General features: G+C 34.9%; 1 protein-coding gene across 3 annotated transcripts in view; it reads left to right on the top strand.

Annotated features, from left to right (window-relative positions):
* Positions 1 to 11066, top strand: part of LOC136025254 (G protein-coupled receptor kinase 2-like) — a 149160-nt gene extending 138094 nt beyond the window's left edge. For 2 of the 3 annotated variants that reach the window (XM_065701101.1, XM_065701098.1), the window contains exon 14: positions 6167 to 11066. In XM_065701101.1, coding sequence (XP_065557173.1) covers positions 6167 to 6175 — 9 coding nt within the window. In that variant the 3' untranslated portion in view covers positions 6176 to 11066. Of the gene's footprint in view, positions 1 to 3414; positions 3436 to 6166 lie in introns of those variants that run through there. The other variant, XM_065701100.1, reaches the window with a different exon arrangement.
* The last annotated feature ends 1000 nt before the right edge of the window (positions 11067 to 12066 follow it).

Raw genomic sequence — 12066 nt, 5'->3', positions numbered from 1 at the left:
ATTGCCGAGGTAAGACTAGTTGGTCGATAATTGTTAGCTTCATTTCTATTGCGCCCTTTATGTACAGGTGTGATGTAAGCATCCTTCCAATCTTGCAGAATATATTTAGTGCAAAGGGACTTTTGGGAAAGAAGAGTGATAGGATGCGACAATGCTGCATACGTCTTGTGTAGGAGCCGGGGGGAGAGGGTTCTGGCTCTGTAGTTTTATTTTTCAATGTGGTTTCTACATCAGATATGGTTATATTAATGGGTGCCATGCCCCTTAGGATTTAATACCTTGGGGGATCTGGAATTGGAGTATTATCAGGGATAGTACATACCGAGAGGAACTGCTTATTTAATGTATTGGCAATCTCCCTTGGGTCATAGATTTTACTGCAATCCAGTAGAAGTTGTGTAATAGAATGCCTACCAGGGCTACCAGATGATACGTACCTCCGTAATTTTTTGAGGTTTAGTTTTCGTTGCGGCTGCTATTGATTCTTCATATTTTTCGTTCGTTTTTGAAGTAAGATTTCGCAGTTGGTTACGTGCTTGTTTGTATTTCGTGTAATAATCAACCTGGTTGTGATTCCTTATGTACAGCTTCCAGTATTTTTTCTATCTGTTCCTAACATTTTTAAATTCTTTCTGATGTATGGAAGGGTTTTCAGTTACCTTTTCTAATTTGCAGGAGAGTGATTTTCAATAGCTCCCAGTAATATTCTTTTCATAGTTGACCATGACTCTTCTATATGCATAATTTCAATAAAAGACCAATCACATTGTGCCACATCATGACAAATTAGATTGTAATAAGTATACACATGTCTCTTTAATTCTGATCCATGTGGGTATAGTCTAAAGCTGCAACCTATGGCAATGTGATCACTTGCTCCGTATGGTGGTAGGGGGTCGATAGTCAGTATAGATCCTTGGTCCTTTTCTAGCAGAAAATCGAGTAATGAATTGTTTTGACCTTCTCTGTATCTAGTCGGGAAGCTAACTGCCTGATACCGGGAGTGATTGAACAGACATTCTAAAAATGGTTTTATTGAAGTGTTTTCTGAGAATTCAGACCCATTGACCCCCTGAATATACGGGATATCATATTGTCTTGATACTTTATTTTATTGTCAATTGATGTACTAACAGCAAGAAGTGACAGTTCGAGGCCGGGGGAACTGGGACTTCTGTACATGCAATGAAAGAGCCCAAAAGGTAAGAGAACTGACATCCACACTTGTTCAACATACGGCTCATAGTTTGAGTTAATATAAATGTCTCGTGCCTTAACAGCGCTTTGAATATATACGGCTATTCCTCTTTCTCCTACATGAGATAAGCTGGTGATCAGTAATCAGGAATCTGTATCTTAATGTCTCCAAGAGGGGTTTTATCTCACAAAAAGCATGAACGTCTGCTTTTTGTCGAGAGTGTAGGCTATATTTTATTTCATGGAATTTTGATATTAAACAGTCTATATTACTAAAGATAACTTTTAGATCATTGCTTGTCAAATGCTTGCTGCTTTTGTTCTGGCTATGTGTGTCATTACTTGGGTCATTAGATACTTCATATTCAATGCTGCCATTATTGGAACTGTCACTAATGACAACACTTTGTTCGGAGAGAGTACTGTTTATTGATCTCGCACTGTAAAATGATCTGCTTGATTGATCAGTTGAACTTATTTCTATATTAAGAGATGCAAGACTATTTACACTTTTTACGTGGTCTCAGAGTCGTTTAGTTCACATCTATCGCAGCTGGTGCTGCGATGGTGGGCAAGTTTTTTGAAACAATTTTATCACCTATTATGACTAAATCTCCTTTGCCATTGGCACGCCGTGCTGTTCGTACATTGAACGATTGAATTGAATTGGCAGCATGAAGCTGTTCGTACAATTTTGTCCTCTCAATGTCATCAAATTTAGAAACATCATTTCTAAACTGAATGCGGTTAGTTCCTTTTCAGTCAAACGATTTTTGCAGGATCAGTTTCTTGATTCTCAGTTCATTCACCGAAAAATGACACTAGTCTTGCGAGGATCACTTTCATTTTGGGAGCTGTTGGGGCTAACGAGGTGACGGATATTTGTTATTGCTACCTGTTGCAGGCCATATTCATTTGAGAAGAAATCAAGAATGAATCTCATCATTTGGCTGGGCAATACTCCAAATGATAGAATATTGAATCTACGTCTTTGCTTATCTCTGTCATCTGCAATCAATTGGCTTTTGTAATAGAGCAGGATCAGCTGCAGTGCTAGAAGTTTGTTCAAGCTTAGAAACACGAGTTTCAATGTCCATGAACTTGACATCAATGTCTTTCTTAAGTTCTTCTTTAAATTCGCTAAATGATTGCTTAACTGTATCCTTGATTTTAATATCTAGGCCACGTACATCAGTTATTGCAGGTTCAAGTGGTTCAGGTGTTTTATCAACTCTGGCTTGTAAATCTGCTGCATTTACGCTACATTTACAACAGGGCATACAGGACACCCTTACAAACAGGGCATTTTTATTCGTAGCCCAATCTACTGGTCTGTTTAGTTTGAAGATTATACTCAGGTTGGCTGATCTCAAGACAATCTATGCATAGCCATTGTTAGTACCTATCACAATTCACTGCGTTAGATTCTGCATCTGGATTTTCGTCACAAGTGGTGCAAGCGTCTTTGCCTTTTTTGGACTCACTTGTTGCCTTTTTAGCGGCATTGTTAAATAAAATGTAGTAGGTGTTGGATTACTTCTTGGGAATTCTCAGGCTAGACAAAACCTGTGGGAAGTACGGAGCCACATACTAAGGAAAGCCACTTAAAATGACACTTGGATAAATATAAGTAAAAAATAACCCATAAGGATCACACATTTGTCTCACAAATTTAGCCTATAATCCTGTGTTTAATTTTCACACCAATGAGTTGCTGTTGTGTTCGTAAAACAACCAACCTAGATAAAAAAAAATTATTTCATTTTTAACCCACTAATGATGAAAATGTAAATAGCGGATTAAATATCTTAATACAAAAAAGACACTTATTATTAAAAATAAATACTAAGACGGTGGAACAGAGGAAGTTTATTTTTTCTGATATCTGAAATCTTACTACTTAGCACGGCAACTTAACTAAGAACATAATTTATCTCAAATTTTAACGTAAACCTCTCATTATGGTACCATGTATTGAGAAAAGAAGAAATTTACTACACCAGAAATACAGAATTCGAAAAAAAGAAATATCATTTTTATGTAAGAGAGAATAAGACATGGAATCAGCTTTTGATAACAAAAAGCTGCAAATAATTTACACATAATCTTACGATTGTATTTACCCCTGTTTATAACACTTCTCGAATAATCAACCCGAATTTTTCGTCTTTGAGTTGGAAATTAGCCGAGAATTGAAAAATCGTAAATTGTTTGCAGTATTAATGCCTAGCTACCTAAAGACGCCGCGGAGGGGACAGAAAACCATTTTTATGCCAGAGGTGTTACAAATGAAGGAGACGAAGAACCGAAAGTAAGGTACTTGCACTTAGTGACACTCGACTTAGATATATTTACTGCACTAATAAGACCCTATGCTTCAGCTGGGCCCCTCCGAATCTTGGAAACATTCTCATGTCTGTCACCTAGCAGTGAGAAAGTATCTTGAAGATTTAACTCACTGAAACTTTGGAAGTTTTTCTTTTCAGTTACAAAAGCCACCCCCCCCCATGCCAGTGTCTCATTGATTGCTCGTCAAAACAGTGTTTAATATGTTTATCTGCGGCTACAAATAGACACCTTTCTTCAGTATACCCGCTTCCTCCTAATTACACATCAAAAGGTATAGGTAACTTATAATAGCGGAAATTGATGCTAGTGTCAAAAAAAAAACAATACCTCTTAACATTTGGCGTTTTTAGTACAATAATTAAGCAGAATCAGTGTAATTACTTTAATTGATAAAATTAGTGTATTAATAAGTGTCTGATCTCAGTTTCTGAAAAAAGCACAACTGCTGAGTTTGAAAAAAAAACAAGAAGCACAAAAAATTATATGGAATTGCTGACCTTTTTTACGACATTAGTACTCAGTTTCTGTTCTTATAAGTTAAATAGTTAGTGGACAATTTTTTTTTTTTTTTAGTGGATTTTTTTTTTAGTTTCGGTTCAAAAATTTTTTTAGTTAGTGGACATTAAAAATAAAAACTAAGACGCCTGATTTTGGATTACCCGCTGTTATCGTTACCTTTACCGGGTTCTAGAAGTCTATTTTTTTGTTTCTAAAATGTGTTACGTCTCCAAAAGTTGACAAGTGTGTTTTATGTTTTCATTGATGATCCTGAAGAGAATGCACGCCACCTAGGAATTGATCTTTATTTTGAGGAACTGACTTTAGTTTTTGGCTGAGCTCCTGTATTTAGATCGACTGTTATTAGTCGCCGTTGTTGTTTTCGTGATCGGATTCTTAAAATTTAATTTTTTATTTGTAAAATTTACTTTTGTTCCAATAATTGACGAGATGATTAGTGTAATCACTCATTATCCTAGAGAAAAGGAAAGCCTCATAGGAACGTATCTATAGGACAGAAACGCGGGTTGGCAGTAGAATGTCGTCAAGTCAGACCTTTTGAAATTACAAATAAATCGCCCACCCTTCCTTGTCTAGTTATAATGAGTTCGCATTTTTTCGGCTTATTTAAAAATTTCTATTTATTCTTCTTTCTTATTCTGTAGTTTTGTTTTGTTTTTAAATTATTTTCTTTTGTGCTTTTGCATAAATTGCATTATAGCTTTTACAGTTTGATAACTTTTAACTGTCCCAATGTTTTTAGTAGTTTTGCTTTTTATTTTGTCCTTGCTCAGTTATTTCACGATAGGTTATTATTTGTATTTTATTAACAAAACTAGTTTATGCTTTATGATGATATTGATAACGTAGAATATGATAAAGTCTGCTAGACAACAAGGGTTGAGGTTAAAGGGTTACGCTTTACATCCTTGTTGAAGGAAAGGGGGATAAGGTAAGCGAAACTGATTAGAAGTTACACCTTGTCTCCAATATGAAAAACTTAAACCCCTAACTAGAGAATACCACTTTATTACGTGAGTATTCCCTAAAATATTTAGCTGTCATACAAACACAGAGCACACAGGGATCTGTCAATAGAACTTGTAGGATAGTTAAAGGGTCTTAATTAGTTAAAGACATCTGATCTATAACTTCATCGTGTTTATTGGACTTGACAATCATCACATGAGGGATAATGAGCTCCAAGGATAGTTTCGTAGATCCTTTTTCAATTGTTTTAGGCTGTCAATTGACACCTTTTATTTTTACATAAAGAGTACAGCAAGATGTAAACACGAGAAAAATGCATAGGCCATATCTCTCCTACTTTCCCAATGAAAAAAAGAAGCAACCATTCCTTAGCACTAAAGTTAGTCAAGGATTTGTTGGAAAAAATATAAAGTGTAGACAGATTGTATGAAAAATTCGACTATTTCGGGGAAAATCATAGATAGTTTAGGTTTTTGAGATATTTGTACTGGAAGACCAATCTTAATGAAGAAAAAAAATCGGAATAAAATATAAAATAGTGGTAAATCTTTATTTATTAATACAACTAGTTACAACAATTTCAACTTTTATTTTTTAACAATCGCAAATAATTAAATAAAATAAAAAACATTTTCGCAACGTAGACAGGTTTAGACAGATTGTAGGAAAAATTTGACTATTACGGGGAAAATCATAGATAGTTTAGGTTTTTGAGATATTAGTCTTAGAAGACCAATCTTAATGAAGAAAAAAAAATCGGAATAAAATGTAAAATAATGGTAAATCTTTATTTATTAATACAACTAGCTACAGCAATCTCAACTTCTATTTGTCCGGAATACAACAGTGCTTCTGATGATATCGATGATGTTGATAACACACATTTTCTTAAATTTCTTTATGTTTATTTATTTATTTATAACTAACGACAAGCCTTGTGCTCAACATTTATTTTGTCTGAAAAATTTTTGCAATCTGAGCTGTTTATGATTTCAGACTTAAATTGAGGAATTTAACAACGTTTCTGGAATGCTTTATGATGAAATGGATGGTTTTGATAAATTTTATATCTTTGTATTTTATTTATTTTTTAATTTAATAAGATGAATTTTATTTTATTTCTTTTTTATAGAGACGATAGCAAGTTGAACGAAGGCCAAACATTTGCACCTCAAGCTTGTGATGAAAACGCAATATCAAGCATATTCTCAACCCTTGCCATTTTTGGGAGATAAAAGGGACTGTTTTAATATTCATCACACCAATGTGACTTTAATGTGTTTGTTTTTTAGCTTTCATGTCCCTGGTTATTTGACTTCTTAAATTGTATTGACTCAAATAATGTACTTCATTATTGCAAATCCTTTATCTGTTTAAGATAATTTACTATTATTTTTGGCAATGAAAATCATTTTAAAGACATAGTGATTGAAAAGCCTTCTCTTTATCCCTGAAACTGCCATTTCAACCTCTTAGACCTCTTCCAAACACTTACCGTGTCTGTCGTAGAATAATAAAGATATAATATCCTTCTTATTGTGGAATAAAGGCGCATTTTAATTATGTATGTCATTTGTTTTACACTATTGGCACATAGATAGCGCTTGTCCCAAAGGGGGACAATATCTGTTGCGCTGTGTCAGATTATGTATAAAAAAATGCTGTAGAACGATCTTCCAGAGCTTCCAATGGCACATAAGGGGTTGAATTCACGTTCCAGCTGCTGCGTCTCTTTTACAGGACAAGGTAGCAAACCTGTCGCCCATCCTTATGGCAGCTCGAATTGAACCTCCGGCCTCGTTTTTTTAGCAGAACATCATTCCATTTTCCCACCACTCTATGTAGGCTGTACAGCATTACTAAATCTACATTGGTAGACAGTATCCATCGTCATTCGCTTAGGTCAAATAGGTGGAAATTTCAAACAGAGTAACTATAATCAGAGCGAACTAGTATAATTAATATAATATTTAATTCAATAATTAATATAATATTTAATTCATCCTATTTATGTGTATGCTAACAAACAAGACTAGTAGCGCATTAAACGGCACTGCGAGCTTAGTTTACTTAATAACAATTAACTTCGGTCAGCAATTATCAAACGAGGCCAAACATAAATATATATTTGTCATAAATTCAGAGCAAGGAAAAAATTATAATTTGCAACTTCTGGTTGTATTACATGAACTTTCCGGTTTTTTTTTGCTCTCACACCAAGGTAAAGGCTGAGTCGCTTTGATTTTCTTATTAATTAATGAATCTTTAATGTTAATTAATCAATTTTATTTGTTAATGTTGATTAATTTTCGATGTGCTCCCATTTGTTCGATGTGCGACTTTGAGGTAACAGTTAAATTATTAGCAACTCCATTTCAGTCCACTGTGCTCGATATGATTAAGCGTTCAACGTGATATTTGAAGTATGTCTTACCAGTTAGAATTATCAAATAGATAAATGAACCCCTCCAAAAGCCCAGTCAATTAACACAACTTTTGTGAGTGTCGTAAGGAAATAAGTCTAAAATATAAAGTCTGTAGTTGAAGCCAATTTGACAAACTCCATGCTGAAATGCACGTACTTGACGCACAGACACAAAAAAAATGCAGAAAACAACAGTAAGAATAATATGTGTAGTTTTTAATTTTAAACATTGTCTCCACCAGTGATTGGGATATGATAGCTCGTTGCTTTTCTTGACATAATTGCTGTTGCACTTAGACGCTCAAATAGGAGTATACCCTCGAGTAAATTTAATTTGTATGTTAAATCAATGCGTCTAATGCGTCTTACCTTAGCCTAAACCACTTCTGCACAAGCGCTCGCTTTACAGTTTCTACTTTGTAGTTGTTAAAAACTTCAGGTCAAAAATGTTTACGACTGATACTTATTTCGAGAGAGTGCTTTGGCGTGAAGATCAGATGTGTGTTGTAGAAGCTTTTCCGCTGAAAGGGTTGATAACGCACCAAGTATCATATCCAGGTGATTCTGGGGACTGATCCGTTTTCTTTGAAGTCTGAGCTTTGGACTGCGGCAATCTAATAAATACTACAGTACAAGAAGGCTTTGCCGCTGACGTGACTGACAATGATATGCATATTTAGCTCTATTTTATACGATTGCTAATTTAATTAAGCTAAATAGTAATAGCTACACTGCAACATTATTTCAGTAGTCATAGCTATAACTGTTCACCCTTTTATATGCTAGTGCAGACTTATGCTAGTACTAGTGCAGTGTTGTATTTTTTTACTCTCCTCGTCACAAAGTGTTTGGAATAAGTCAATGAAGTTACGAATAAAAGAGGGTAAATACAACCACTATGTGATTCCACTGCTATTTATTATTTTGGCAATACAAAAATATATTTTGTATGTTTGTTTCTTAACTGCGGAGCAAGCTTAATACCCGGGCCAAACTATAATCACAATTGTTGAGAAAAAATGTGCAAAAATAGTGTCAATAATGCAACCCGTTCGTAATTTGATTAGTTTTAACATGCAAAGGTAATTTTTAGGATTAGTTAATTAGAGCGAAGGTTTTTTTTATGGACACTCGGAGTGTCGGCTCATGCTGAGTCGTATAATGGCTTCAGGCATAGAATTAGTAGAAAATACTTACGTCAATTTAGTATTAGCGTATTTGCAAACCAAGCTGGTGTCATGTCAATTTTCCGCTTATGTAGTGGAACGTATCCGGTATAGATGTGGTACCAGATAATTAATAAATCTTCGCTGTTTTCAACAAGTTTGACTATAGTTTGAGTCGAGCACAACTCTGTTATATTTGCCAATTAGCCAATGTGTACTTAATAATTTTAGGAATGTATTGTTTGGCAAGAATACTAAAATCCAGGTCATAGTCTGTAGTTCTCTTGTGAGAGGATAATTTTTGGAGGCAGACCTTTGCGATTTTTCAAACGTGCTTCTTTTTACCTCCCTCTTTTTTCTTGCCTACAAAATTGGATATGGCCCAAGTCTGAAGTATTCTTTGATTTAAGCTCATTAAATCCCTTAAGGTTTGGACTGATGTAGCGTTGTTCTTCTATTATAACATTAAATTTTTTTAAAAATCAAGTTTTTTTTTCAAATGAAAGTACGGAGTAACATTAAAACATAAACGAACAGAAATTGTTACTTATATGAGGGGGTTCCCACCCTCGTCTTTACCTTGCTCTTTACGCTAAAGTTCGAATTTTGTTCCAATTCTTTAAGAATGACCCATGAATCACAAAGATCGTTTAATTAGAATAAATAGCTCTTTTGAAAGTACTTAAAAAACTTTAGCGTAAAGAGAGAGGTATTGACGAGGGGGCGAACCCCCTCAAATACGTAATAATTTTTGTTCGTTCTAAGTTTTAATGCTGCTCCTTACTTTCAGTTGAAAAAACTTTGTTTTATTATTTAATTTCTGATCGTTTTTTAAATAATGCTGGGAAATCCGGCACCCCCTTCTTGGAAAATTCTCTTCCCCCATGAAAAATTCCTCCATGGAAAGATCCTCCCACGTAATCATCTCCTCCCGACCCTCCTCACCAGAAAAAAATCCTCCCTGAAAATGTCTGTATTCTTCCCAATAACCAATTATATATGTAAACAATGGTCAAAGCTCATAACTTGCAGCCCTTTCCCAGGGGACTGTGGGGGATTAAGTCTTATTCAACGACATAGTTATTCGATGTTTCGACTATGCTCAACAAAATGGCTATTTCGAAATTTCTATCCGGTGACTTTGGGAAAAAATGAGCGTTGGAGGGGGCCTAATTGCCCTCCAATTTTTTTGGTTACTCAAAAAGGGCACTAGAACTTCTAATTTCCGTTCGAATGAGCCCTCTCGCAATATTCTAGGACCAATGGGTCGATACGATCACCGGTGGGGAAAAAAAACACAAATATACACGCATTCGTGATCTTTCTTCTGGCAAAAAAAATACAAAATTCCACATATGCGTTCTTAAATTGTTAAAAGAACACGCTATATCTGTACATCCCTTTAGTGTGAAGTTTCTTTATATATAACTTTTCCAAAGTCAAATAACAGATAGGGTTTGTGTTTCAAAATTCATTAGTTTTACATATAAAGTGAGAAAAATTTATTAATTGTTATTTGAAATTTGATGATTGCGTATGTTTTTCTCAAAGTTTTCCGGCGACAATTCAAATTAGTGCCAAAACGAGTTTCTTAGACAAAAAAAACGAGGTAGTCATCTTTTGGTTTCAAACAAGGTCAGTGCTAATTAATTGTGTATTTTTTAGTTAATTAAGTAAATTAATTGGTTGTGAAACATGAATCAGTAGTACCATAAACATTCATTTTATCGCCATCATTGTAATTAACCCTCTTTTTTTACTATCTTCGTAAATTTTGAATTTGGAATGTCGCCAGAAAATATTTTATCTTGTACTCGCACAGTATGGCCGTCGGAAATCTAAAAATGTTCCCTGTGAAGAACATGCTATAAGTTTGAAGTGTCAATGCCTATCCTTACTTTATAAGATGAAAAAGAAAAAAGATATTTTATTAGGACTGTGAAGTAAATAATATTAAAACAGGATAGTAAATACTATTAAGTTTTGTTTTGTAAGACTTTCAGTTAGATGGACTGTAAATAATTGTCGAAAGTGTTGTTTTGACTTTTGGCTTCTTCGAACGGGCTGTATTTCTTCGTTTTGTGCACACTTGTGCAAAGTATGCCATGTGCAGCCGTTATCCAGAATAGCAAGTTTAGTCTGCAATCGCTGAAAACGTTCTTCACCGAGATGCATTTCGATTTCAGACGACCCCAATAGTGATATTCCTAATTATACTTTCAGATAGCAGTATTGAATATTTTATTACAGACAAGTTTTATTTCAGTGTTGTTGTTCTTTTCTATGGCTTTCTTTCCTTTTGATTCACTGCCTTTTCGCATGGGTTATAAAATATTTTCTTTTTCTTTCTTTTTTTTTATTGTCTCTCTTTAGGTTTTGTCTTTTCCAATTTTAACAGCTCTAACCCTAATTGCAATTTAATAAAGTATTTCTTGCCTTTATATTCAGTCTTCGTTTAGTGCTTCGTTTTTAGATGAGGGTGTAAATGTTTGGACATTCCACCGCGTAAGGAGAATGTTGGTGTTGTTGTTTGGGGTTTGACGCGTTCGACCAATAAGTCATATGCCTTCGTATCACTCAGTTGGTCTGTGCCTTCTATAATCACTAGCCAGCTTGGGTGTCACTTCAGTCAGTATTCACTGAACCAGAACAGTATCACTTGACTTGCTAATGGAAGGGGGCTATTCGCCTGCTGCAACTGCCTGCGTTGAAAAACAGGAATCAAAATACTGCAACTATGCATTGTCAAACAGCAATTGAAACACATATACAACACAATTATACTAAGTAATAAAAATTTTACACATTATCATACGACCAAATGCAGATAAAATATATCTAAAATGATAAATAGGATAATTCTAAAACCACTATTATATAGGTGCAAAAAAAAACTTATAGGGAATGAACCAAACCAGTAGTCTTAACAAATCTACCTAAGAGGTTTGTCCTTAATCGTCTAGCCCATGGAGGAGACGTGTGGTGTCCGAAAACAGAGCGCATTGTAAATGCATTAAATGCCTTCTCATAGCAAATTCTTAGTACTTCCCTCTCTTTTTCATATTTTCTACAGTGAAAGAGGATGTGACGTATATCTTCATACACTCCACATGTGTCACAGTTGGGGGATGGAGCCATTTTCCACTGGAATAGTGTTGATTTTGTCTTTGCATGGCCACATCTAAGACGAAATAGGCAAGTAGAAAGGATGCGAGAAGCGAGGTACATTTCTTTTGGCTGCTTATAATCATAGAGATCAAGGAGCTGAGTACGGGAAGAATGGAGCCACGCCTCTTCTTCCAAAATTTTGAGCTGATTTAAGATAGAAATTAAGGATTAGTAATAGAGGTTTGAGTGATCAGGCCTAGTTCGGAGGCTTGTTTTGCAGCCTGATCTGCTAATTCGTTTCCTGTTATACCACAGTGTGCTGGAACCCATATG

Source organism: Artemia franciscana, chromosome 3 (assembly GCF_032884065.1).
Source record: "Artemia franciscana chromosome 3, ASM3288406v1, whole genome shotgun sequence".
Classification (NCBI taxonomy): domain Eukaryota; kingdom Metazoa; phylum Arthropoda; class Branchiopoda; order Anostraca; family Artemiidae; genus Artemia; species Artemia franciscana.
This window is presented reverse-complemented; position numbering and strand designations above follow the sequence as displayed.